Raw genomic sequence first — 27,871 nt, forward strand, 5'->3', positions numbered from 1 at the left:
CCTTTGACTCAATTTACATTTTCTTGATAAACACAAGAAAGAAAAGTTCAGCCTTGCTAGTTATTAGTCAGTTGTAATCCATGAGTAATTATCTCAGCAATTTTGTCATTCCTACTGACTCTGCCTCTCCCATCCCCCCATCTCTCTCCCTTTCTCTCTTTCCCTTCCCTCCCCTTCCTCTTCCCTTCCTCTCTCCCTTCAATCTCTTCCAGATACTTTAGGAGTGCATTATTTGGGGGAGGAATGTCTTCTGATACCACATACCCAACAGAGGCAGAACTTCAGTCTTTTTATTTTATTTTATTTTTCAGTTTTTGGCAGGCACACCATCTTTATTTTATTTTATGTGGTGCTGAGGATCGAACCCAGCGCCCCTCGCATGCCAGGCGAGCGCGTTACCGCTTGAGCCATATCCCAGCCCAGAACTTCAGTCTTAATGAGAAGGTGTATCCCTCTTTTGGTCACCTATCCCAGTCACCCCCAGCCATGCCATGTGGCTCCTGCAGCATTGCCCCACCTCAGAGGAAAGGTCAGAGCTCAAGTTTGCCATCCGCCAAACTGAGGCTCAAATCTGCCACCTCAGGCCATTCTGGAGAGAGGATAGTTTTGCTCAGGAAGTAACCAGGTGCAGCCAGCAGGCCCATGCCCTCCACTTTCTCTTCCCAGGAAACTTTACTTCCTGTGGTTCTCTAGGGAGGCGAGAGAATGATGGGACCTGAAGAAGGGCCTTGCTTTCTCATGAAAATTTCTCATGAAAATTGCTTTTTCATGGCAGAGGCTGCCTGGCTTTCCTTAATGAGGTTCTAACAGGTCCCCATCTTTGAGGAGTCCTGTGATCCTTGCTAGAGAGGAATATGCGCTCATATCCCATGGGTTGCATGATTCCCTTCTACCTGGAGCATCAGAAGGGCAGGCGGTGCCACCCAGAGCTGAGCAGGTGCTAACTGGGTAGTCCTGGGCACACTCGATTTCCCCCCTTCAGGCTCCAGCTGCATACCCAGCTAAAGTGTGTCCCTTTGGGTGGGGCTCTGCACTAGACTTATCCTGTCCTACCTGCTGCTGCTCCTGGGCCACCTAAGGCCTCCTTCACATCAGGGTGCACCTCCCACTGTCTTTGGAGAACTTGAGACTCCCCCCTTCTGTGGCCTCTCTTCAGCTAAGTTCCAGTTAAAAATTGGACCCCCACCTTCCTTTCCTTCTCTTCCACTTAGCATCTTCCTCCTGGGCCTTTGGCCCAGGTGCTGGACACTCAGTATCATCAGATTTTTCCCCTGGTAGAAGCAGAGTGGACCTGAGATCCTGGCAGGCTGGGCAAGTGAAAGGTGGAAGTCTGGCCTCAGGACTGGACACCTGGACACTGAGTCCTCTCCTCGGCCTTTAACATGAAACCTGTGTGTCTTTATATCAAGATAGCAGCTTCAATGGGATTCCTGATTTTCAGTCCTATTTCTAAAACCCTCACTCTATTATTCTAGCATGTCCTGGCTCCAGAAATGACAATGTTGGCACTTGTGACTATTGTAACATGGGTCAGAAAGACTACTCAGGACAGTAGAGCTGCCGTAGTGACGAACATCTGGGCCCATTCTCTGACAGAGGAAGGGTAATGATTAGGGGAACAAAGATATCGATGCAGCAGTTCTGACCCCTACAGGGGCCACACAGGATAAAGACAGCTGAAGGGCCAAAAAGTGGCGGCCTCAGCACAGTGTGAATTCAGAGGAGAAAACTCTGACAGACCCAAAGCTAGGGGGAAGCCTTTGCCTAGGCAGTCACTGCAGCGGGTCCTTGAAGGCAAAATGTAAGACTGGGAAAGTGGCCTCATATAAGAGACTGTCCCCACACAGCAGGGAAGGAATAAGCAGGACCACAGAGGCAGAGATGCAGCTGGCTGTTTGGAAATCTAGGGATCCTTCTAGCTGCTGCAGAACATACTTACAGGGTATAGAATCAGGCAGGCTTCTGCCAGAGAAACAGGACCGGTGTGGAGACAGAGAAAGAGATTTATTGCAAAGATTGGCCTCTGTGGTCCTGGGGACTGGCCAGGAAAATCTGAATTCCCTCAGGCAGACCATGAGGAGGGTCAGGCTGGAGCCTCTCAGGCAGGAAGTGAGGTGTGTCTGCAGGTAGAATTCCTTCTCCAGGGAAGACTCCATTCTGCCCTTGATGTCTTTCAGCTGATTCTGGAATAAACTCCATAAAGTCAACTGATTATGAATATTAATCATCTGTAACCTACACAGAAACAACTAGATTAGTCTCCAAGGTTGGAGACTGTAGCCAAGCCAAGTGGACCATCAGAGGTGCTGGTCAAAATGGCAGTGGAAAGAGATAAGGAGGTCAACAGGGTTTTCTAGAACACAAGACTCATGCCACTTGAGGTGTGTGAAATGACGGCACACTTTAACAGAATGAGCAGAGACTGGTAACACTAGTACATCTTCATGTATTTATGCATTTGTTGTATTTTTATTGTTTTGATTGTGTATGTGTGTGTGTGTGTGTGTGTGTACACCAGGGATTGAACTCAGGAACACTCAACCACTGACCACATCCCCAGCCCTATTTTGTATTTTATTTAGAGACAGGGTCTCACTGAGTTGCTTAGCGCCTCAATTTTGCTGAGGCTGGCTTTTATCCTCCTGCCTCAGCTTCCTGAGCTGCAGGCATGTGCCACCATGCCCGACTATTGTTTTGATTTTTTTTTTAATAGTTGTAGATGTACAACAGGCCTTTATTTGATTTATTTTTTTATGTTGTGCTGAGAATCAAACACAGTGCCTACACATGCTAGGCAAGTACTCTGCCATTGAGCTACAGTCCCAGCCCTATTGTTTTGGTTTTTATAATCATTTTCTGTATAAGATAAGTGATCTTGGTTTTCTATTTATTTATTTATTTTTGGTACCAGGCATTTGGTACCAGGGGTACTTAACCACTGAGCCATATCTCCAGCCCTTTTTATTTTTTTATTTTGAGACAGGGACTTGATAAGTTTCTTAAGGTCTTGCTAAATTGCTGAGGCTGGCTTTGAATTTGCGATCATCCTGCCTCAGCCTCCTGAGCTGCTGGGATGAAAGGTGTGGGCCACCATGCCCAGCTCTTTTTTTATCATATTCAAATGTTTCCTTTTAAAATATATTTAAGCTTTAAAATATGTACTGATGGAAATAAAAATCATGCATAAATAACATAAAGGAGGTACTTGGGTATGCAAAAGTCACCAGGCAACAAGTACAAGAGGGAGAGAAGCTGAGGAAGCTCGGTCACAGCCAGGCAAGGACCTGAGAGGACTGAAGAAATGTCTTTGACTTTCAAATCCAGGTATGGTAAATAGGGGTCTATTTTACTGTTTTTCTTTACTTTTGTTATTTTTTTAGGAAAAGCCTAAGGTCCTAAGCCAGTAGATGTAAATGAGATAAGCCAAGGTGGGGAAAGATAATGGGCAAGGAGGTCCCGTCAGTGTCTTGTGACAGTTCTATGGAGGCAGAGCCCGTTATCTTTGCCTGTTCCCAAATTTTCCAGCTGGGGTCTCTCTGGGAGAACCTGAGGCAGTTCAGGATAGGTCAGCACATGGACTCGGGTCCCAGCCTGCCCTGCTTCCAGCTGACACAGCATGGCTGTGCATTTGGCCTGAGAACTTGGCCTGAGAGAAGACTGGGGGGTTTTGGAACCTTTTTTTCTGTCCTCTCTCTTCAACTCTGTCCATCATTGAAATTAGCAGGTAAGGATAAGAGGGCAAGAATGTTTACAAGTCTCTGTATCTCCTCCCATACCTGCCCCACTTCCCCACAGCCTAAGGTGAGCCTCCGCACACCAACAGGTCAAACCTTGGTCTGAAGGGGAATGAATGAGATGCAGGTGGGAGGCCACAGGTCCAGCCACCCCAGGTAAAAGATGAGGCAGGAGTCACCAGCTCAGGGTTCGCACTAAGCCAGTTGGTCCTAAGAGACTGTAAGGAAAAGAGACTTCACCTGTCTGATCTGGTATGGAGAGTAGAAGGAAGGTTTGCGCAAGCGCTCCATCCTCCATGATGCCATAAATGATTTGCTCATGCAGCTGGGCCTCTCCCATTAAGAGCTCAGTGCTAACCAATCCTTGGTGCCACAAGGAACACTGAGGATCAAGAGAACCAGAGGAAGTTTCCACAGAAGATTTTGATTCTATGCACATGGGCCTAGGAGAGCCAGTTTCATCACATTCTGTGGCCCCAAGAGCAGATTGACAGAAAGAGGTCGACAGACTCCTTCTGACAGTTAAATATCACTCCCTAGAAGAAAGAGGAAGAATATAAGACACAAGCCACAATTCTTCCCAGTTTTAGAAGGTAAAACTAACCAGCCCAGCCTGGCACAGTGGAGCACACCTGGAATCCCAGCTACTGGGAGGCTGAGGCAGGAGGATTACAAGTCTGAGGCTCAACCTAGGCAAATTAGCGAGGTCTTGTCTCAAAATAAAAAAGGTTTAGGATGTAGCTCAGTGGGAGAGCACTACTGGGTTCAATCCCGAGTACCAGAAAAGGAAAAAAAAAAAATGCAGGACCTAAGGTGGTTCAGGTAGTGGGAAGTCAGGCCTTGCCCAGAACCCTGCTTTATCTGGACTCACCCTTAGAGGCCTAACTGTGCCAGGGCCTGGAGTGCCTAGAGCAGCTGGAGTTTAAGTGCACCAAAAGGGGAGGTGAGGCTTCAGGGCAAGGGAGGACAGTGTGGAGAGCAAGGCGGGGCTTTCCTGTTGGTGGAAATGTAAAGTGGCGTGCGCTATGGAAAATAGTTTGGAGGTGCCTCAAAAAGTTAAAATAGAATTACCATATGATCCAGCAATCCCACTTCTGGGCATATACCCAAAAGAATTGAAAACAAGATCTCAGAGATATCTGCACTCCGTGTTCATCACAGCGTTATTCATAATAGTTGTGAGGTAGAAGCAGCCTGAGTGCCCATTGACAGATGCAGGGATAAAGAAAATGGGTTCTACATACATGATGGAATAATATTTGGCCTTAAAGAAGGACAGTCTATCATAGGCTACAACATGGATGAAACCTGAGGACATTTTTCTAAGTGAGAGCCAATCACAAAAAGATAAATATTGCATGATTCCACACAGGAGGTATCTAAAGTCACTAAACTCTTAGAAACAAAGCAGAATGGTGGTTGCCAGGGTCTACCATCCTGGAGAGGGGTAGAGGAGGGAAGTTGTTCAATGGGTGTAGAGTTTCATTTTCATAAGATGAACAAGTTCTAGAGATCAGTTGTATAACAATGTGCATACAGTTAATGCTACTAGACTGAACATATAAAAATGGTTAAAATTTTTTTTTTTTGTAGTACTGGAAATTGAGCCCAAGGTCCCTCAACTACTCAGCCACTGAGCCACATCCCCAACTTTTTTTACTTTTTATTTAGAGACAGGGACTCACTAAGTTGCTTAGGGCTTTTCTAAGTTGTTGAGGCTGACTTTGAACCTGAGATCTTCCTACCTCAGCCTCCAGAGCTGGGATTACAGGCATGTGCCACCATGCTGGCTGACAACAATTTTTGAAAAAGGAAATGAACCCAATTATGCATGTGCCAGAGGCTGGCTCAATAACGAATTGTGGGGTGGAAGCCCGTCTCCTGTGTAAGTCTGTCTCCTGTGTAAGTGTACCTGACATTTGTGGCTTGGCAGGCTCCCCCTCCAAACCTTACCAGACCACCTGGTCTTCCCTGAACACATAATCTGGAAGACCTAAAATATCACCTTCATACCCATTACCCATTTTCCACAATACCCCAAACTTATTTTATTCTATTATTTTTGCAAATCAGCTCTACACCTCACCTCTTCAATATCAGCACTAGCATTTATTGAAAATCTACTCCAAGGGAATTACATCAGATATGATAATAAGGTAAAATTTACCACAGTCAAAACAACCCTGGAGCAGGGCATGGGCTTCTTGGGAGGCCGAGGCAGGAGAATCACAAGTTTAAGGCCAGCCTGGACAATTTAGGGAGACCTTGTCTCAAAATATTAAAAACGGGCGGATGGGGGTATAGCTCAGTGGTAGGGCACTCTCGGGTTGCAATCCTCAGTACTGCAAAGCAAAACACCAAAACCAAACCAAAACAAAAATACAACCCTTTAGAATCCATTAAATTGCCAACAAAGTACAACATACATGATCTAGTGTACAACTGTCCCTTACAGTAATTCTTGGGCAAATTAAAGTTTTAAAATGATTGAAGTGGACCAGAGGAAGGGTTTATATACAGATTTCTGGGAATTCACACCACTCCTTTTTTTTTTTTTAAGTTGCTGATGGACCTTTAGTTTATTTATTGATTATATGTGGTGCTGAGAAGCGAACCCAGTGCCTCTCACATGCTAGGCAAGTGCTCTACTCCTGAGCCACAACCCCAGCCCCCACACCAGTCTATCTTTAAGATAACTATGAACTATTCCTAATGGAGAATGGGGGAGATGTAGGGGCACAAGACATTCCCACTGATCTTCAGATTTTCCTTGATTCTTTCTAATATTAAGCCTCCATCAAAAGCCTGATAACTGAGAGATTGTCATCAGCTTATATCCCCTCAGCACTGGCCTTCACAGTCTGAAGGACACTGACAATCCCATGAAGAACAATTCTCCACACTGCAAATCAGGAGGGCCATTTGCAGGTACCACGGCGTCTTCTTCTTTTAGCAGAAGGCTTAGCAATTTTGGAAGCAGAGGAAATGATAAACAGAACTAAATGTCTTTTGGGGAAGAAAGTTAAAGTGAAATCTTTGTTTTGATTTTGATTTTATGTGGGAAACCAAGCAAATACAGACAGTAGAGGGAAAAGCAATAAGCAGTGAGAACTTCAGCCTTTTCAGTGTTTTACTTGTTTATTTGAAATATACATGTAACCTAAAGCATTAGAAGTCACTAGAGCTACATGTTTCTATTTGAATAAACCTTAAAAAAAAAAAAAAAAACTCCTAATGGTAAGTAAAGAAAGCAAGAGGCGTGAAAAATACTCACAGAATTGGTGAGGCCTACATAAAACTTGAAAACTGCAAAATAATACTGTTTCCAAAATCATCTGTGGATATTTGTAGTAAAACTATGTCTGAATGATAAACCCCCATTGAGAATGGAGAGAGGGGCTGGGGCCTGGCTCAGTGGAAAGCACTGGGTGGCACACAGAGGTGAGACCCTGGGCCCATCCCCAGAGCTGAGGCATGCAGGGAACTCCAGTTGAACCAACAATGTTTTATTTCTTAATTGGTGTGTATATGGATATTATATTTTTCTTGTACTTCTTTCTATGACTGAAATGTCTCTAAAAAAAGGGGGGGGGGCTGGGGATACGGCTCAGTTGGTATAGTGCTTGCCTTACATGCACAAGGCCCTGGGTTCAATCCCCAGCACCACAAAAGAAAAAAAAAAAGAGAGAGCAAAGAATAGGGAGTCTAAGGAGTCTCTATAATGTTAATGGATATGCTGGTTAACTAGCCTGAAAGTCAGCATGGCACAAAGACCTCTCTACTCCAGGCACATGCTGAGCCCCTCACATGCAGGTTCTCATCTAACCTCACGAAGACATGAGACAGAGTCTACTATCCGCTTCCAATGAGTGAGGAAGTGGGGACAAGGGCTTGCCAAAAATCGTAGTCACTACCTACTGATGCCAGTCTCTGAATCTGCTTCCCCATAATCTCCAAAAGGTGATGTTTTGAAAACCTCTGATAATACTGAATCTGGCAGCTGGAAGAACAAGGAAAATCACAAAATAAAAATCTCTGTCCGTGTAGGGGAGTCCTTGCTGAGGAGACTCATCAAGCCTAAAGCCTGAGTCTCATTAGCTAATGCACTAAGCCCTTTCCTTCCCTTCCCATCCCACTTTCTTTTTAATTGACATTTAGTTGCCTGAAGTCAGATTTCTTCCAATCCCTGTGCTCTGGGCCCCTGATCTTGAGGGATCAAGGAACTAAGCATATCTTCTCTTGTATTGCTACCAACCTCTCATCAAGTCATTATTCCTTGGCACAATGGGCTCCGTGTCTGCCTTGCTTTATTTCCCTTTCTGCGTGTATACTGCTTTAACTGGACAGTTGCAATGCCTTACTCCCGTTGTCGTAGCTTGGGGAATAGGTAATCAAACTCTCCACTTTAACTTGTGTGAGATGAGGTCAGCAAGATGTGGGGCATTGAGACGGCACCCCACGAAGGAAAATGATTCTTGGCTGCGGCTCACCTTGTTTTGGGCCTTGTTTGCGTTGCTGTGCAGTTGTAATGGAAAACGAATAAAAATAAAAATCCTGGGGCCCTTTTTGGCCAGCACTTGGGAAGTTAATCCCATTGGCCTGGCAGAATTCCAGATCAGGTCCCTGCATTCTGCTGGCAGAAGCTGCCTTGTGCGGTTTGCTGGGGATGTGACTCTGCCTTGCTTCTTTCCCAGCTCCATGTGCTGTCAGGGAACAGCTGGTCCTGCCCCACCCTGGACAAGGGGCTGCATTTAAGCAGGACTCAGAAGGCTCTCTCCCCTGGCCATCTCTGGGAGAAGGCAGAGATCTGGGATCAGGAAATTAAACTGTTATCTGCTACGATTAAAAGCTATATGTGTATCTGTCTGAAGGCTTTTGCACAGTCCCAGAGCCAGACTCCTAGGTTGGAAAGGCTTTTCAGAAGTCATCTAATGTCTTCCCCATATAATCCTTCCCTTTGTTTTGTGATATTTTATTAGGCAAATTTAAAGTGTTTCCATATCTGAAGTGCTTTGAACTTCATCTCCCTCCACACCTATATGCTTTTGTGTTTCTTTGTTTTCTTGAGGTCCTGGGGATTAACCCCGGTGCTTTATCACTGGGCTGCAGCCCCAGACCTTTTTATTTTTCATCTTGAGGCAGGGTTTTGCTCAGTTACCCAGGCTGGCCTTAAACTTGAAATCCGTTGCCTCTGCCTGGGTTAACAGGTGAGCACCACCACACCAGGGCCCAATATGCTTTTGTTGCTTCTTTTAATTGTTTTACATATTTTTCCCCTCATGCTTAGGGCTTATTCCCATATGAAATTTATTGCATTTCACGATATGAGGAAGGGATCCAAACTAATTCTTCTTCAGACAAATAAACTTCTATTCCCAAGAACGTGTATCGAATAGTAATTTCTAATTGTATAACTACAGCAAATGACAACCTGAGAATCAGTTTTTAGTATCTGGAAAAAAATAAGAATGATAATGATACCTACCAGACAGGCTTGTCCCAAGGATGGAATGAGACAGCATCCGAGCCCTGAGCACGCTGCATGCATGGTAAATACAGGTCTGTTATCTTATGTCTTCCTTTTTGTCTCTTCCTTTTTATCTGAATTAGCCTTATTTTTTTCCCATGGAACTTTTACATATCATTAAAATCAAGCTTTGTTGGAATGTTCCAAAGATTGTCTATCTCAGGTTTTATATTGGGAAGCTGTTAAGTAAAAAGGTTTGGGGACAAGTAAGGGGAGACAAGGCAGTTTTCTGGAGAGGACCCCTCATACCAATACATGTTTGTGAATACTGTGCTGTGATTGCAACCCCCCGACCCCCAGGTCAGAGAATCAATCCTGTCACTGGCTCATATGGCCTCATATTGCACTGCTCCCCCGCCACTGCCATGTCAGACTTTTGGGGGGAATCTGACTTTGGAGGCCAAAACTGTATGTGTGGGTTGTTTAATTTTGGGGGTGAGGGTGGGGGTAGGAGTTGACCGTGAATTTGCTGCATTCCAGGAAGAGGGAGGACTCTGCTCTCCTCTGATGAGTCATGGAAGAGAAACGTCTAATGTTTGCAAACAGCTCCAGCCAAGCCTCTGCTTTCTGGTGCTCCACCCATCCCCCATCAATGCAGATTGGACCCACCTGAGAAGATTTATATGTTTAAACTGGAAGGCCAAACAAGAGGCCATGGGTCACCATTTGAGACAGGAAATAACTAAGAGAAGGGGAACAGGTGTCTTGTGTCTCTGGACTCCAGCTTGTGAGATGTCGGACAGGACCTTAGAATAGGTGGATCTGTCTCCCAATCAGGACCTGCTCTGGGTGGTGTAAGAAGATCAGGTGAAAGAACAGGACTATCCCAAGGGCCTGTGCCTGCAGAGGATTTCCAGTCAACCCACGTCTGCAGAGGGCTGTGGATCAAGAGGAGCACGCTGGGAGAAGGAGCCAAGGGGGTTACAGAAAAGAAGGCAAGGGCTGGGGGTAAGGGTAAATCTTGCAGCTGAGGAAACCTGGGGTCTACTGCCTTCAGGGAATGGTGAAGGACCATCGAGCTGGAGAGGGCTGAAGCAGGCAGGGAGAGTGTGCTGGGAGCCACCGCCCCTCAGCCAAGGCAAACTGCCGGAGCCAGATGGGGCTCATGATGCATCCGCCCAGATGGAACGGATCAAGCATGTCAGACACACTTCTCAGGATACACAGTGTTCCCCTCCTTCCCCCTCACCGAAATGGGGAGAGAATCACAAGGTGACTTAGGAGGGCAGCCAGTCTCCTGGGACCTTTTGGGAACTATCAGGTAGCTGCAGCCGGATCACAATAGGCGATGTAAACATGCCTCCACCACTGCCCCCCACCTTTTCTATTATGGTACATCAAGGGATCGAGCTGGTCAGCCTTGGGAACAAAGGTCCCGTTCTAGGAATTTGTCCACCGCAACCCTATCCGCTGCCTGCTCCATCCTTGGGTTCCTGCCAGACTGAAACTCTACCTGCTCACTGCTGCTTCCAGGGGGAGCAGCGCCTGGCACCGGGCTGGGCAGGGAGAGAGATCAGAAAGGCTCATTTCAAATGGAGATGGCATTTAATCACTCATTTTCCTACCAAGCTCAGGAGGCCATGTCATCTCTGCATTTTAAGCATTTCACTGTTTAAGGTCTAAGCACCTTGGGGAGGTGGGTGAGGAAGCCGAGCAGTGAAGAAAAACTTTTTAAATGTTTCCACAAAAAAATCAAAGAACAAACCGACTGGAGGGGAAAATAGCTGCTATATTTAAACTACATTATCCCATCGGGGAGCTACGGTCTTGAAAACCATTTCACAGTACTTTGGCACTGCTATATAGGTTTCTTTCTTCTTTTATTTTTTATGTTTTTCTTTTTAAGATGGTAATTTTTTTTTTTTTTTTAGTGATTGCAAAGAAAGTAAAGTGCTTCCTTAGTTACTTTGGTAGATATTCATTGCCTGCCTGCTACATGCCTGGCACTGTGCTAGGTGCTGGGAACACAAATGAGGGAAGGACTAGTGGCCCTCAGTGCAAATAATTATCATGCACTCATCAGTCATGTTTTATTGTCTCCTAAGTACACACGATTCCTGTTCTCCTGGGGTTTATAATCTTGTGGAAGAAAAAAATGCTATGAAAAAAGGAAATCGTATTTATTACATGTGTGTTTACCCATTTGCTATTCCTTTTGCCCCAAATGCTGCTGCTCTTGACCCTAGATATTCAAGTGGCTCTATATTACTCATGCATCACTTCTTAGAGGGAAGGTACCATCCACTGTCTCTTCCTTGTCACTCACACAGGGTAGTCCATGGTCTAGTCAAGTGGAGACATCAGGTTGGCCATTGGGTATGAGTCTGGATGTGGAAATGTGTATGCCAACAGTATTTATGCAGGGTTTAAAGCAATGGTTGTAAGAAAAGAGTGTAGACAGGGAAGACTGCCAAGTCCTACACCCTGGGACACCCCACATGTAAAGGGGAGGCCTAAGAGAAGAAGGTTGGAAGGGAGCAGCCAGAGAAGTAGAAGAAAGACCTGAGTTCTCATCCTGGAAGTGAGTACTATGTAAAGTGCCATGCGAGACCCAGAAGCCCCTAGTTTCTGGGGTGATGAGGATGGAAGTGCTGGAAAGGCCACAATCAGGGAAGGCTTCATCTTGAAGGATGATGGGGGTTCACCAAACAGATACAAGCTGAAGAAACAGCCTGAGCAGAGGAACAGATAATGGTTCACTGTGCCAGGAGCTTAGGAATGGGGGGGGGTGATTATGGTGAATGTATGGCGGATACAAAGGCCAATTGCAATGGAAGAATCCAGGGCATCTCTAAACAGGTGTCCACAGTGCTGTGCTGGTTATGTTGGCTTCCTCCAAAGCAGTTAGATCTTTACATTTTCTCAGTGAAGCGTTTATTTATTTATTTATTTACTTACTTTTATAGCCCTAACATTTGCAGGCCCAACATTTTCAGCAACAGGATTTTCCTGTGAGGCCTTGTTTGCCAGGGTGTGGGTGGGGCCTGAACCAGCAGCATCCATATCACCTGGCAACTTGTTACAGATGCAAAATCTCATGCCCACCCTTGACCTACCAAATGAGAATTCAGAGGCAGATCCCACCAATCTGTTCCTCATGCCCTCCTGGTGATGCTGAGGCCTCCACCACTGTTTTAGGGAATCACTTTCCCTTTTCTGGGTCATACAAATCAGATGGAGCTTCCAGGGGTGGCCAAAGGACCCAGAGGAAATCTGAGGTCTTTCTCTACATTAGAATTGCTAAACCAGTAAATTGTAAACTGGAGAAGCCTGGAGCCTTATATTGCCTCCACCTGGAGGGGCAGAGTCAAAAGTTGTAGATTCTCAGTGACTCTGAGCACATGATCAAGCTGCTGTGAGGTTGCAGTCTACTACTCCCAGTAAGTCCTTTTTCATATAAGCATCAGCTAAGAGAATTTTGAACATTCATAGAAAGGATGCCTATTAATGTAGGGACCCAAATTGGGGGGGGGGCGGGTGAAAGAAAGGAGGGAAATTCTGGAAAAAAACTTCCTGTTGAGTTTGGCAGATTCTTAGATGTTAAGTTTGTGGGTACATAGAAACAGTGGTGATCACAAGGTGCTAGTATGTGTTCAGTAACACAAACTGCGCCAAAGAGAACACATTTCCACGAGGAAAATCCCCAGAATGGGGGTCTGGAGACTATGGTAGATAAGGTATCCAGAGGTTTGTCCTTTTATTAAGTTCTAATGGATAAAGTAGAGAACCATCGACTCCATGGACTCCATGCTTATATAACATGACCTTGAATCAAGCCAACTACCTTAGATGGTCAACCAAAGGAAGCGTTCCTGCACTGGGTAACAAAACATTGTGGGGATAAGGAAGCAGAGAGCCTTTTAAGATTTTTGCTCTTCTGACTTTGGGATCTGTGGTCAAGATGATTTTATAACAATTGAACACTTAAGTCCAGTTGATTGATTATTTTCTTTTTTTAATATTTATTTTTTAGTTGTAGTTGGACACAATATCTTTATTTTATTTACATGGTGCTGAGGATTGAACCCAGGGCCTCGCTCGTGCTAGGTAAGTGCTCTACTGCTGAGCCACAACCCAGCCCCTGATTGGTTATTTTCAATCTGGAATGAATGTCTAGATAGAGACATAGGAATCGTGTTTATCAAATTTGTGTGTAATGCAAATCTTGGATGTGTAAACTAAAACACTGCTTGAAGTTGAAGACTCCAAAAGGCCAGAACAGGCCAAAATGAGCATGAGAACATTCTATTATAGTCTGAGTTCAATATCTGGGTTAAAGCAACCAACAGTGCCTGTACAAGATAAGCAGATTTGACATGATTACAGTTTGTATGTAAAGGACTCTATTTAAGTTGGTTGTTACACAAATCAACATTGTGTAAGGGAAAGGACCCAGAACAAAGGTGGGCAGTGGAAACTTCACTGCAAGACCATGCCTGGACTTTTGTGTTCAGTCTTGGACATGATCTCCTGAACTGGAGACAAAGACCAGGGGATGCACACTTGCAGTTTAGGAAGACAGCCCAGGGCCGAGTTGCTCTTTTTAGTTAGGAAAAGAGGCTTTTAAGTGAAATAGATATCTTGAATTACTCAAAGGAATCTCACACAGAAGAGGGATTAAACTTGTTCAGAGTAGTTTCAGAGGGCTAAACAAGAACCACTGTAAAGAAGTTAGCTAGAGGGAGATGGAGTCAGCCGCAAATTAGACTGCTTTAATGATTAGAGCTGTCCAAATATGGAACAGACTACCTTTTGCAATCTCCATCTCTTTACAGGAGGGCTGTAGAGGGTTGGGACGTTGTCTGGGGCCTCTTGTAAGTCACTCTTTCTACTGGCCTTTTCTGTCTGACTAGCTTTTTTTTTTTTTCTGACTAGCTTTTAAAACCAACCTGCCTTTTACCAGCTAATGTTCTCTTTTATTAATACCTTTGAAGTTCTTTGATCAAGACCATTCATCTTTCTGAATCACAGTTTTCTTCTTTTTCTTTCCCTGTCCTAAATTGATTGAATATGGATGCAATCTTTGCTGAAAAATAGTCTTTTTTTTTCTTAGTAGTTTTATGTGGTGCTGAGGATCGAACCCAGTGCCTCATGCATGCAAGGCAAGCGCTCAACTGCTAAGCTCTAGCCCCAGCTTGTTGACAAGAAGCAAGTATAACACCATGCATTAAATAAACTGGAAACAAGCTTATTTCTACATAAGAGAAACTAGATATTTCTGCCTTTGGGGGGCTGGGTTTATGATCAATTTTGGTAAATAACCTATATATAACACGTTTCAGAGATGCCAACAGGTTGAGGAACTAAAGTCATAATTGGTATGATAATGTACATGGGACCAATCATGGGCTAAAATTACACTGTTTCAGTTTAAGGGAGTATCCCAGATTCCAGTAAACAAAAAGCTTGCAAAGAATAGTCTAGGAGAGTGACGGAATATGCTAATAGTATCAATGTGGATGAATACCTTTTCCATCCCTGAGAAACCTATAATGCAATCTAATCTTGTTTCATCTCTTTAAACCTGACTAACCTTCACAGCCATTCTCATGGGGTAAGTAGTTCAGAGGCCCTCCAGTCCCCCGCCCCTTCCACAAATGGAAATCAATGAATTTGAGTTCAACAAACCCTCCTTTGCAAGTTGCTATGGATTGGAGGTGGCAGGAGTCTCATTCATTCCAACAGCAGGCATTCAATAAATGATGAGCATATACTAGGGACTGCTGTGTACCGAGGATGGACAAGGTAGACAAATTCTGTTCTCACAGAGCTTGTATCCTGATGTTCCACGAGATGCTAGGAGGCAAACAGTAAACAGAAAGTACAGTATCAGAGATAAAAGCTGTGGAAGAAAAAAAAACCTGAATAATGTGATATGGGGAGGGTAGACATTTTAGATAGCTGTCAAAGGCATCTCTGAGGAGTGGACTTGTAAACTGAGATTGGAATGATAAACTGGAAGGCGGTATGGAAGACTGAGGGAAGAGCATTCTACACAAAGGTGGAAGTCAGGAACCCCTCCAGAATGGTGCCAGAAGCATTTACAATCCCAAGCAGAGATGGGGGTCACAGAATAGAGATCCAAGGCTTAAAATATTCTCTAGGCTGAGAGAGGTAACAGTCCTTCTGCCTGCAAATATTTCTGTCGGTGTTGAAAGAAATGAGGTCTAGAAGAACTGGTAAGTAATGGTGCAGAGCTAGTCTCAGAGGAACCAGCAGCCCTCCATTACCACACCCCCACCACGCAGTCACTTGCCCTTCCTGAAGAGGCTGTGACCTAACCAGTTTCTACCTTACTTGTCCTAGGGAGCGCATTGCTATACACTAGAATTTTGTTTGTTTCGTGTAGGGTTTTGTTGGTCCTTTTCCAAGTATCAATCAAAACTGCATGCCAGCCTCCACTCCTCGGAAATAATTAAATGAAATGACGTGCCTGCTTTTTTCAGCTGGGTAATGCACTGTGATTTGCATCTGCTGAAGGAATCTATCTGAGGCCCTGAGGCTGAGCCATGTGGGACAACTAAGGTGGGTTTTTGTTCATGTAGATGGTGCCCTATTGCTAAACACACAAGTGCACTAAATGCTTTATTCTGCAACCTATTCTCTTCACAAAGCTGCTCCTCTCTGAGAAAGAAAAATGTTCACGAGTTCAATGCAAAGTTCCTTTCCTCGGTTAACCATGATTTCTTGTTAAGTATGGTTTCCTTACATTGGCAAAATTCCTTTTATCTTGCTGTGACTTAGGCTTTGTACAGACTTTCCCAATGGAGCAAATTATTGGTGGCTCATGAATAGGTTTTGGATTAAAGGGTCTTTTTCTCCCAATGGAGGAAGGGGGAAACCTCTTTTACTGAAAAGAGCCTTCATCTTAACGCCAGAGCCAAGCACCTTCTAGCACCAGTCTAGCTGCTACAATAGCATAACCTGTGAGTTTGATGCAGACAAGTATCAAAGGCAGTGTTGGCTATGAAAAATGAAATAAAACCTCCTCCCCCAGAGTGGGGTTCCCTCAGTCAGGGCACAGAATCCGCAGGGGAAGGAAGGGCTGGTGTTGGCGTGCGATGGAGCTCTCGGCTGGGGTGTGGGATGAGGTGTTCCCGAGGCGACGGATGAGGGATGTTGGCTGTGTGGGAAGGGAACTGCGGAATTCCTCCCCTTGGATTGTGAGGGGGGTTCTGAAAGAGGCAGATTAGGATGCGGAGAGCGCGGCCCAGGCTGCCGAGGGCGAGAAGACGAGCCAAGGACACCGGCCCGGGCGCGCTTCGGGGACGCCCGGCGTGGACTGCGTTCCCTCGCCTTCCCAGCCACCCTCGGGCCAGCCAGTTCTCTCGGGGCGGTGGGTCCAGTGAACCCACCCCGTACCCTTACACCCCGTCTGCAGATTGACGGAACCCGGGGACCACCCTAGCAGAGGAAGACCACTCTTCCCCTTCGCAAGCCCCTGGCCACAGTGGGCAATAGGCGGCCGCGGCCGCGGCGCGCGGCCTCGATCCGGGTTCCTGGGGGCGGCGAGCGGTAGGGGGCGGGGCCTGCGCGGCGGCGTGGGCGCGCAGGAGGGGGGGGAAGCCACGGGAAGGGGGCGGAGCTGCGCCGCCCGCGCCGCGCTGGGCGCTCTTGGCCAATGAGCGGCGTCCACATGCCGCGGCGGCGGCGAGAGGGGAGGCAGCGGCCGATAAATGCTATTAGAGCAGCCGCCGCGGAGCCGTCCCCGACGCCACCTCCTTCTCCTCCGCCGCAGTTTCCTCCGCTGCTGTCGGGGTGCGGAGTTGAGGGGCCCGCGCGAGCGCGCCGCGCATCTCTCCACAGGCTCGCCTCCCGCGCTCCATTCCGCCCCGAAGGGTCGGCCGGGCGCCCCCTCCTCCGGCCCGGGCGGTGCCGCGAGACACTCGGCAAAGCGGGGAGGGGGCTCGGGGCCGCGGCCTGCACCCCCTGCGTGCGGCTGAGGGCCAAGGAGGCCCTTCCTTCTGACTAGGAGAGGGAGCGTCGGGAGCCCCCCACTCGCCCGGCGAGGTCCGGGGCGGGTGCCGGAGAGGGCCCCCCGCGAGAGGGGCGGTTGTCTGGGGGAGGGGGCTCGGGGTGATTCAGCGCCCGGCGAGGCGGAAGCGGCCCGAGGAGGAGGAGGAGGGGAGAGGCAGTCCGCTCCTGGGCGCTCTGGGTGGCACGAGCCCGCGGCCCGAGTGCGAGGCGGAGGCGAGGAGGCCGCGGGGACAGGAGGCAAGGCCGGCCGGGCCCCCGCAGCCATGGAGAACGCGCACACAAAGACGGTGGAGGAGGTGCTGGGTCATTTCGGCGTCAACGAGAGCACGGGGCTGAGTCTGGAGCAGGTCAAGAAGCTCAAGGAGAGATGGGGCTCCAACGGTAGGTACCCGGCACCTCGGCTGCCGGAACGGCGCGGGCCCGAGAGCCGGGAAGATGGCTGACCCGGCTCCACCTCGTGGGTCTCGGCTCCGCGCCCGCGGACGACTGCGGGCTGCCCGCGCTGGCCCCGCGGGAGAGCAGCTGTGGGCAGGGGCCGGGCCTCGCGTCGACCTCCAGGGTCTCTAGCCCTTGACCTTCCCCGCGCGCAGACTGCTCGGCAGCCTCTGGTCGCCAGCAGCTGGCTCTGGTGGAGGGAGGGAAGGACGCGCCTCTTGCAGTCGGGTTGAGCCCTGCGAGGCATTTTCTTGTCCCCTGCCAATTTTTGAGGCGTCGGTGTAGTTGAGAAGCTCTCTGATGGTTCTTATGCTACCCAAAGTTACACATCTGGCAGAAGTGATGACCTAGCTGAAATGGCTCCTTATCTCAGGAGCTCTGAATGATTTTACGAGCCAGACCTAAGGCCATTGATGACAAGTTCTGCATATTTTCCTGGGGTATCATTTTGGAGTGCTTTATTGGGGAGGGTGATTGCTAGGTCCGTTTTCCAGAGACGTTGATGCTTAAAATTTTAGCAATTCTTTTTAGAAAGAGCGCTAATTTGTTTTTTCTCTCGACACGTTGCTTGGTGAATTTCTACATTCTACAGAGTTGCCGGCCGAAGAAGGTGAGTAATCTTAATGTGTTATTTGTGTGTGTGCTCGCGCGCGCACTGATTTTTAAAATGACAGTTATGACAAATATGTTTGTTTCTAACAGGAAAAACCTTGCTGGAACTTGTGATTGAGCAGTTTGAAGACTTACTAGTTAGAATATTGTTACTGGCAGCATGTATATCTTTTGTGAGTATGAAAAAATTATTTTCTCTGCTCCCTGAAAACTGAAAATATTCCATTAGGTAAACTAGAAAACAAATTATGTCTATTAGGTAAAATCATTTGTAGAATTAAGCTGTGTTTCCATATTTAAAAACAAAATAACCTAGATATTCTTACTTCTAAACAAAACACTTGAAGCTAATCATATTTGGAAAATTGATGCCTGACATTTACAGTGTGGGGAGAAATTATTGCCAAACCCATAGGGTCTTTACAAAGTCTTAGGGCTTATCAGCTTTAAGTAACAAAAAGTTTTTCATTGTCAGGCCTTTTTTTTTGTTCAATTTGTTTATCATGTTGTAAGATCATACTAAGATGATGTTGGACTCTTTGTAGGCTGTAAATAGAACTTAACAAAAGGAATATTCCAGTTGCTTTCCCTTCCTGGTAGTGGCAAGGTGACAGTTGTTCTTGACAGTGACAAGAATGATGACGGCAATGATGGCACCACTGTTGACCAAATTTGGTCACTGACCTTCAGGGTGCTGTATTTATCTAAATTGGACCCCCGTCTTGAGTGATTCCTAGGTTGAGATAACAAGGTTCAGTACAGTTCTAAATCTTAAAAGGAAAAAACTCAGTATAGTGTGTTTTTTCTCTTCTGTGTGGCTTGCCTGAGTTCTGTATAGTTGCTAAGAAACTGGTGAAATGCAAAGAACTACAGCAGAAAAAAGGTGATGGAAGTGGCAAGGATTTATCTAGGTTATTAAATTTTTTTCTGTTCAGTATTTTATATTGCATTTTTTTGGGGGGGGGACCGTAGACTTGGTAGTTTTCCTAAAAATGGTCACGAGAAGACACATGTTCCTAATCCTGATGGCATGAGATGACTTTTGTTCTTAAAAATACTTTATTCTTTAAAAAAAAAAAAGTGCTGGGAAGTGAAAATTACCCAGTGCAATACTTTCAGGCTTTGCAAAACTGACACTGCTTCAAGGTTTCATTTTTGTGTATTTATACGTGCACAAGTCCTAGGGATCTTCCTCAGCATTTATGACAACCATACCATGAAGTACTGACTTGAGAACTGAATAAAGCAGTGGGCGTTTTTTTTGTTCATTTATTTAGTTCAAATGAGGAAAGGATTAATTTTTTAACCCCCCCCCCCTTTTTTTTTTTAAGGTAGATAGTGGCAGTGAGAAGTGATCTTTGGAGTAATTGTGTACATAAATTCTGCCATGAGACTTTAATATGTTAGCCAAGTGGTGTGTAGGCATTAATAATTCAGTCCCAAAGAATCTTTCCTGTGGTTTTCATTGAATAAAATTGAGAGTCCTAGCAAACCATTCAGTACTGAATTTTTATTACCGTGGGGCAAAATAAGTGAAATATTTGAGGGTAGTAGATTTGTGCTGGTCACATAATTTTTAAAGAACCTCAGCTTTGGCTGTTAAATCTGGTGTCCAGTAAGATCATTGTGATCAAGTTAATAGCTGGCGTGCATAAGCCAAAGATAAAACACACTCTTACTGAACTGTTGTATGTATTTTAACTTGAAGCAGTGTTGGAAATAATGACGCTGTTGTGACAATAAACATTGTTTTTCTTGTAGGGTCTCTTCAGTGGCCAGTTTGAGTGACTTTATGTTAGCATGTAGAATTGATGTGTTTTTTTAATTGTTGTTTGAAGTAATTAAGACTTTTTAGTTTGAGCATTTTCAAATGGATTTTAAAATACTAAAATTTTGTTTTAAGATAGGACATTGTCTTGTAGAGCTACGCTTTGGAGTTGAAATTTGAGTTCCTTTTTGGTATAACTACTTGGAATTATTTTGTTTTATATTATGGATTGCTAAGTAGCAAAAGTGCTTAGGAATTAGTTTTACTATAGAATTCACCTAATTTGCTTTAGTTTATTTGATCAAGAAATTACTGTAGAAAGCTGGGTTTTGTTGATTGAGTGTGTGTGTGTGTGTGTGTGAGAGAGAGAGAGAGAGATGGGGGGTTGGGACTACTGCTATATTGTACTTGACCTTTTGTTCCTTGGTTTTTTTTTTTTTTAATAGCATTTAGGTAGCACTGTGTCATAGCTCTTTTTGTTTTAAATATCCTTATATATTTATTTTTATGTGGGTGCTGAGTATGAAACCACTTGCTCTACCACTGAGCTACATCTTGCAAAAAAAAAAAAAGCACAAAAATCTTGTAGTCATTGATTTCTTGTTGGCTCACCAGGAAAAACATGGTAGAATATTTCAAGTTCTTTTATGAAAATGAGTAGTCAGTTCTCAGTAGAAATTTCTCAGTTTAGCATACATAATAAATCATTAGGTCCTGCTAGGTTAAAAGGCATATTTGTAATTTATTTCAAATATCAAACTAAGTAGTAAACCGTTAACCATAGTTAATATTTTGCTGCAGCAGAAAGTAGGAAACTGCATTAAAGTGGCCCATAGGGATAGTTGAACCTTTTTTTTTTTTTTTTTGTACCAGAGATTGAACTCAGGGGCATTCGACTACTGAGTTACATCCCCAGCCCTATTTTGTATTTTACTTAGAGACAGGGTCTCACTGAGTTGCTTAGTGCCTTGCAGTTGCTGAGGCTGGCTTTGAACTCTCGATATTCCTGCCTCAGCTTCCCGAGCTGCTGGGATTACGGGTATGGGCCATTATGCTCGGCAGTTGAAACAATTTTTAATATTCACCAAACTACTTTTCTTTAAATAAGGTCACTTTTGATTGGAAGAAGTTAACTCTACTTCCCCCTTTGCATATGAACATTAGAAATTTCTCAATTTGGCATTCAAAACTGTCATTTCATTTTGTGTTTCCGTCCTCTTGCATTACCGACTTTGCCCTAAATACAACACATCACATGGCTGTTGAACTGGAGTGCCTGCCCACCTCTTCCTCTCTTTTCACTGTTGAGTACCTGCTGTAGACATTGAAGATACAGCAGTGAACAAAATGGACAAAGTTTCTTACCTGGAGAGTAGTACTGCTGAGAAAGGAAAATATGGGGGCTCTGGATAAGGGAGAACCAGTTTTTAAATAGGGTGGTCAGCTAATTCTCTAAGAAGGTGACTTCGATAAAAAACCTGAGAAATTGCATATTTGGGCCATATTGGTCTCACTCACATCTGTCCAAATCATATAAAGTCACCTTTCTTTGGTGACAGTTTGCATAGGTTTCTCTACCTTTAGCCCCCATTCCTATCCCAGCTATGTAGATTAACCTTAATGATGTGTGTGTTTTCCCGGTCACAATTGCTCAGATGACTTTGTTCCTCTGGCATTTTCAAAATGTATGGGATCTGTTTGCTTTGGTTTTTCTCAATGATATATTCAGGAAGTATTTATATTATATAATTTATTTTTTTCCCTGTTCTGTTTCTTTAAAAATGGTATGACATAGGCAATTTGCTGATTTTATTTTATTTAACCGCTATCTTCCCCACCCCCTCACCCCTGCTTGGGGCCCAAGCCCAAGCCTCATACATGCGTGCAAGTGGTCTGCCTCTGAGCCATATTCCCCAGCCCTGGAGCTTTTCTTAAAATACAGTTTGGAAGATGATTTTTTTTTTAAAAAAATTGGGGCTTATATTTATGGTGTACTTTGTGTGTGTGCGCGCATGCGCGCTACTAGAGATTGAACCCAGGGGCTTTTACCACTATTTTGTGTTCTGTTATTTTATTTTTTATTGTTGTTTTGTGTTATTTTATGACAGGGTCTTGCTAAGTTTCTAAGGCTGGATCAAAATTTGCAATCTTCCTAACTCAGCCTCTCTGGTTGCTAAGGTTATAGGCTGCATCACCGTGCTGGCCAAGTATTCTAGGGAAAAAGAATTTATTCCTAAGTCTGAGAACATTGAAGAATGGTTTTTACATAGATTTGTATCTAGATTGGAAGAGAATGAGTTTTACTTCATAGGTTTTTTTGGTTTGGGTTTTTTGTTTGTTTGTTTGTTTGTTTTGGTAGTTATAGATGGACAGCATGCCCTATTTTATTTATTTTTATGTGGTGCTGAGGATTGAACCCAGTGCCTAGGCAAGTGTTCTGCCATTGAGCTACAGCCCCAGCCCCTACTGTTTTTTGTTGTTTTAAGTCTGAAAGAATTTTTGTTTCCCACCCCAGAAAATTAGCACGCCATGTACTGGTAACCCTTTGTATCGTTTTTATAAAAATCATTTTAAAAAGTGTTTGATTCTCTTAGTGTGTGTGTGTTACTGTTATTGGGTGTTGAACCTAGGACCTTGAGTATGCTGGGCAGGTATGCTATACTACTAAGCTATATGCCCAACCCTCTTTTTGTTTTTTTATCTTGAGACATGCACTTGCTGAGTTGCCCAGGCTGGTCTTGAACTTGTGATTTTCCTCCTCAGCCTCCTGAGTAGCTAGGATTACATGTTTGTGCTACCACACCATCCATTTCCTCTTCATAAAAGTTGTTGATGTGCTGGGCTGAGGTTGTGGCTCAGCGGTAGAGCGCTCGCCTAGCACATGCGAGGCCCTGGGTTCGATCCTCAGCACCACATAAAAATAAATAAAAGTGTTGTGTCCAAGTACAACTAAAAAAAAATAAAATATTTTAAAAAGTTGTTGTGAATTCTACATTTATTGAAAAAGCATTTAAATGTCCAGAAGCACAGTGTAAATTTGAGGATACAACGATCAAAATGATCGTTCTTTTAAAAAAAAAAAATTTTTTTTTTTTTTTGTCGGTGGACACAATCTTTTTTTTCTTTTTTCCTGGGTGGGGTTCAAATCCAAGCAGTCTGTCTCTAGGGTGTCTGTTCCCTCAACCATAATGATAATCTATCTAAAGTATAAAAGATATTAAGGTGTTTAAATGAAACAACACAATTTACATGCTCCCTCTTTTCTATATTTTGCCTGATTTCTGTTACTGTTTTGTTTGTTCTGTTTTATCTCTCATCAGGCAAAGCAAATGAAAGCTCTTTGGAAGGAACAATCTAGCAAACATCATGAAGGCAAACCTTGCTTCTGACAATTCTATTTTTATTCTTTCTTAAAAAGTAGTCATGCCTACTTTTTAAAATGAAAAAGAAGCAGCATTTTGGTTCATTTCAATTCAAGAGTTTGATTTTACAAAAAGATTCATAGACACAAGTATTAAGCACAAGCACAACTCTATGTTAAGCAACTGCTTGCATGCTTTCAGCTTCTGGGCAAAAGTGGTGACAACTCAATTGTTTGAATTGACCTAGCATGCTAAAATATGTATTGTTAAAATGATAGACAACAATCTTTATTATTATTTTTTTAATGTGCTGAGGATTGAACCCAATGCCCCACGCATGCTAGGCGAGCGTTCTACCTCTGAGCCACAACCCCAGCCCAAATATACCTTTTTTTGTTTGTGTGGTGCTGGGGATTGAACCCAGGGCCTTGTGCATGCGAGGCAAGTACTCTACCAACTGGGCTATATCCCCAGCCCCTCATTCTTTCTTTTTTGAGGGGATGTGATGCTAGACATCGAACTCAGGGACTCTTAGCTCTACCACTGAGCTGTACTGCTAGCCCCACCTCTTTTTTTTTTTTTTTTTGAGAGAATTTTTTTAAAATATTTTTTTTTAGTTCTCGGCGGACACAATATCTTTGTTTGTATGTGGTGCTGAGCATCGAACCTGGGCCGCACACATGCCAGGCGAGCGCAGCGCGCTACCGCTTGAGGCACATCCCCAGTCCCCGCCTCTTACTTTTTTATGGTCTTGTTTAGAGCTTGGCCTATTATCCCAACTTTAAGATAACTGAATCACAACATCATGACTTATCTCCCAGTTCACAGTTGAACACACCTTAACTTGGATTAAAATTTGCTTTGTTCATTATACATCCTTTTAGTTCCATTTTTCAGTGATGGTCATCAGTCCAAGGCCTTGAGCAGGCTAGGCAAGTGTTCTAACACTGAGAAATAAACCTTGTCTCACAGATTAGTCTTGTGGATAACTATTAAGATACCCTATTCTAACTTGTTATGGGTAATTGGGGATGGGTGTGGTGGGGCATGACTGTAATCCCAGTCATGACTTGGAGGGTCTGAAGCAGGTTTGCAAGTTGGAGGCCAGCCATTGAGACCCTGTCTCAAAAAATAAGGGTTGGGGATGTAGCTCAGTTGTTGAATGCCCCTGGATTTGATCCCTAGTATCAAAAAAAGAAGTGTAGTTGAGTGTTCATTAGCAAGTGGTTATTTCAAATATAGTTGGCATATTTGAAACCTAAACTCTCTTGAAAATGTTAGAAGATAGGTACTAAGTGCAGAGTTCAGAAGAAAGAAGAAATGGTTTATGCCTAAAATTACACTACAGTAGCCTTTTCTTCTACTTTCTTTTGCAGTTGTTTATGAAGTATTACTTTTTTGCTCTCTTGGTGTTTGAGTTCATAATACTGCCAGGTTTGTACTAGTAAATATATATATCGAACATCAACTATGCACCAGAGGCTCTTCACAAGAAAAAGGAAATACAGATAATTTATATTCATCCAACCTGTTCTTTATTATCATTATCATTATTTTTTTGTTGTTGTTGATAGACCTTTATTTATTTACATGCAGTGTTGAGAATTGAACCCAGTGCCTCACTCATGCCAGGCAAATATGCTACTGCGGAGTCCCAGCCCCAGCCCCCCAACATGTGCTTCAGATTTTTCTCTTATCAGTTGAAAAACCCATGAGACTATTATATTACACTAATTAGGGTTCCTATATTCACCAAGGACCATATTTCACAATAATACACATTTTTTGAAAAGTGGAAGTTTGTTTTTATTGTCCTGTCACTACTTGCCTTCATCCTTTGCTCCAGTTGTTAAAGGATGTTGCTTAAAGTTTGTCCCCCAGGCTTGACTGCCAAGAAGGAAATTCATACCCACTTTAACAAGGTGTGAAGCTTATCTTACAGTTGCTAATGCCTCACTGACCTTTTGGAAAGGCCCTAGTCACTCTTCATGTTGAGCAAGTTTTCTCCCCTAAGAGCTGATTAAATGTATTATTTCTCTCATGCTCTTTTGTGCACATGTTTTGAGAGGCTAGTATCAGCAGCTGTGATCCAACAACTATCAAAATTCCTGACTTCCTAGAGAAGTTTTCATTCCGGCATGAGGCCTGACCTTAACACTAGTAATGCCCTGTTGAAAGTGTGCTGTGGCATTTATCATCCTCACTCTGGTTTTCTGCCTACTCTAGTTCACTGGCTGTCAGTAGAGATTGGCATGTGTCAGAACCTGGGTCCTGGTACTTCTTGTCTTATTTTTCCCTGCACAGATTGATCTGTTAATTCACCATTCCTCTCTTAGAAAATTCATATTTGGCCTTAGAGACAGGGTCTCACCTGAGTTGCTTAGGACCTCGCTGTTGCTCACTATCCTCCTTCTTCAGCCTCCCCTGGAGCCACTGGGATTATAGATGCGCACCACTATGCCCAGTTAAAAAGTGGGCTTTCGTTATTTACTAGATCTTTTTTTTATTTTATTTTGAGACATGGTCTTGCTGAGTTACCAAGGGCCTCATTAAGTTGCTGAGGTTGGTGGAACTTGTGATCCTCTTGCTTTAGCCTCCTGAGTTGCTGAGATAACAGGTGTGCACCACTGCACCTGGCCTAAATAGATCTTTTAAAGACTTTCTTTAAAAATATGCATATTTTAAGGTTTTTTCCCCTTTTTAAAAGTGTCACCAGGCTTTGTGGCACAAGCCTGTAATCCCCGTGGCTTGGGAGGCTGAGGCAGGAGGACCAAGAGTTCAAAGCCAGTCTCAGCAATTTAGCGAGGCACTAAGCAACTCAGTGAGACTCTGTCTCTAATAAGATACAAAATAGGGCTGGGGACGTGGTTCAGTGGTCGTGTGCCCCTGAGTTCAATCCCTGGTACCCCTCCCCCCCCCCCCAAAAAAAAAAAAAAGCGTGTCGGGGATCCAGCTAAAGGTTTTGTGCTTGTTAGGAAAACCATATGCTGCTGAGCTACATCCCCAGCCCTTTTTATTTTTTATTTTGAGACAGGATCTCACTAAAGCTCCCAGACTGGCTGGGAGCTTGGGATCCTCCTGGTCAGCTGCCTCGGTAGCTGGGATTATGGGCATGTGCTATTATGCCCTGCTTATTAAGCAATATTATTATTACTTTTTAAAAGCCAGCTTTCCAGATTGGATCATTTAAGACTAGCAGGTTTTCACAGAAATTCAGTTGGCATCTCAGGACCTGATCCTAGTGAAATATTTACCCATTTTTATCACTCTTTACCATGTTCTTTATTACTAAGGTTCATTGTGTTGGATTTTTTTTTTTTTAATCACTTTCATAGTAGCTTGATTATGATACAAGGTGGCTGTTAACTTGTAGTTCTTAACAAGGTTTGGTTGCATGAACTAAAAGTTTAATCTTCTATTCCTTCTTGGGGCAGTGTTCTGTGTCCAGTTACAACTTTCTGGAATTTTGTCATCTCTGAAGTGTTATGTTGTTATACTAAAAATCATATGGATAATCTTCGAAATACATTCCCACAGAACAACTTTGTAGTAATTCTGAAGTGAATACCACTGAAAATAAGTGGAAATAGCAGTTTATATACTCTAAATTTGAGTCAATAGCAAAATTGTTTTTACTATGAATTTACATTACGTCTGATGTTATTTGATATAAGCAATAGTCAATTAACTGTTAAAGGTATGGTTAAGAAGTTGTGTAGTTTCAGGGATGGGTACTGGGGATTGAACCCAGGGGTGCTTATCCACTGAGCCACATCCTTAGCCCTTTTTATGTTTTGTTTTGAGACAGGGTCTTGCTAAGTTTTGCTGAGGCTGGCTTTGAACTTATGATCCTTCTGCCTCAGCTTTCTGAGCCACTGGGATTACAGGCGTGCACTACCACGCCTACCTAAGAAGTTTTGATCCCCAAAATTGCTATTAACAAAATTTAAGCTGATTGTTTTTATCATTACATCTTGTGGCGATTTTGTAGGAAAAGAGGGTTAGTCTATCATTCTTTTAGTGCCAGCTGCTTTTGTTGTAAAAGTGGCACTAAGCCTAAAAGCATATTAACATATGCCATTTATCTTCTAGGTTTTGGCTTGGTTTGAAGAAGGAGAAGAAACAATTACAGCCTTTGTAGAACCTTTCGTGATTCTACTTATATTAGTAGCCAATGCAATTGTGGGTGTATGGCAGGTAAGCAAAAACTACTGCAGTGCTAAATTTTAGCAATTTATGTAAGTTATTTCAAACTGCACAAATCTTTTATCTTTTTCCTAATATATTGAGTAAAAAATGTCTGTAGAAAGTTTATGATTTTTCATTTGTTTAATGATAGATTTTAGACCTGTCATGGATGTCTGTTTTGCTATTAAAATTGCTCAACCTTCTTGGTAACAAGGAATTAAGAACATGGATGAGAAGCCAGGTGTGGTGACACATTCCTGTTGTCCCC

The 27,871-nt window shown here is 43.9% G+C and overlaps 1 protein-coding gene across 2 annotated transcripts in view; it reads left to right on the plus strand.

Moving 5' to 3' along the window:
- Positions 1-16,949: 16,949 nt before the first annotated feature.
- Positions 16,950-27,871, plus strand: part of Atp2a2 (ATPase sarcoplasmic/endoplasmic reticulum Ca2+ transporting 2) — a 56,307-nt gene continuing 45,385 nt past the window's right edge. Inside the window, exons 1-4 of one of the 2 annotated variants that reach the window (XR_009226915.1) lie at positions 16,950-17,619; positions 18,266-18,283; positions 18,376-18,458; positions 27,508-27,612. Coding sequence is in view for 1 of the 2 variants with exons in the window: in XM_046446156.2 (XP_046302112.1) it covers positions 17,502-17,619; positions 18,266-18,283; positions 18,376-18,458; positions 27,508-27,612 (324 nt within the window). In the remaining variant the exon portion in view is untranslated. The remainder of the gene's footprint in view (positions 17,620-18,265; positions 18,284-18,375; positions 18,459-27,507; positions 27,613-27,871) is intronic. The other variant, XM_046446156.2, reaches the window with a different exon arrangement.

This window comes from Marmota monax, unplaced genomic scaffold, assembly GCF_021218885.2.
Source record: "Marmota monax isolate L192 unplaced genomic scaffold, Marmota_monax_Labrador192_F-V1.1 WCK01_AAM20220418_F8-fsc00092, whole genome shotgun sequence".
Taxonomy (NCBI): domain Eukaryota; kingdom Metazoa; phylum Chordata; class Mammalia; order Rodentia; family Sciuridae; genus Marmota; species Marmota monax.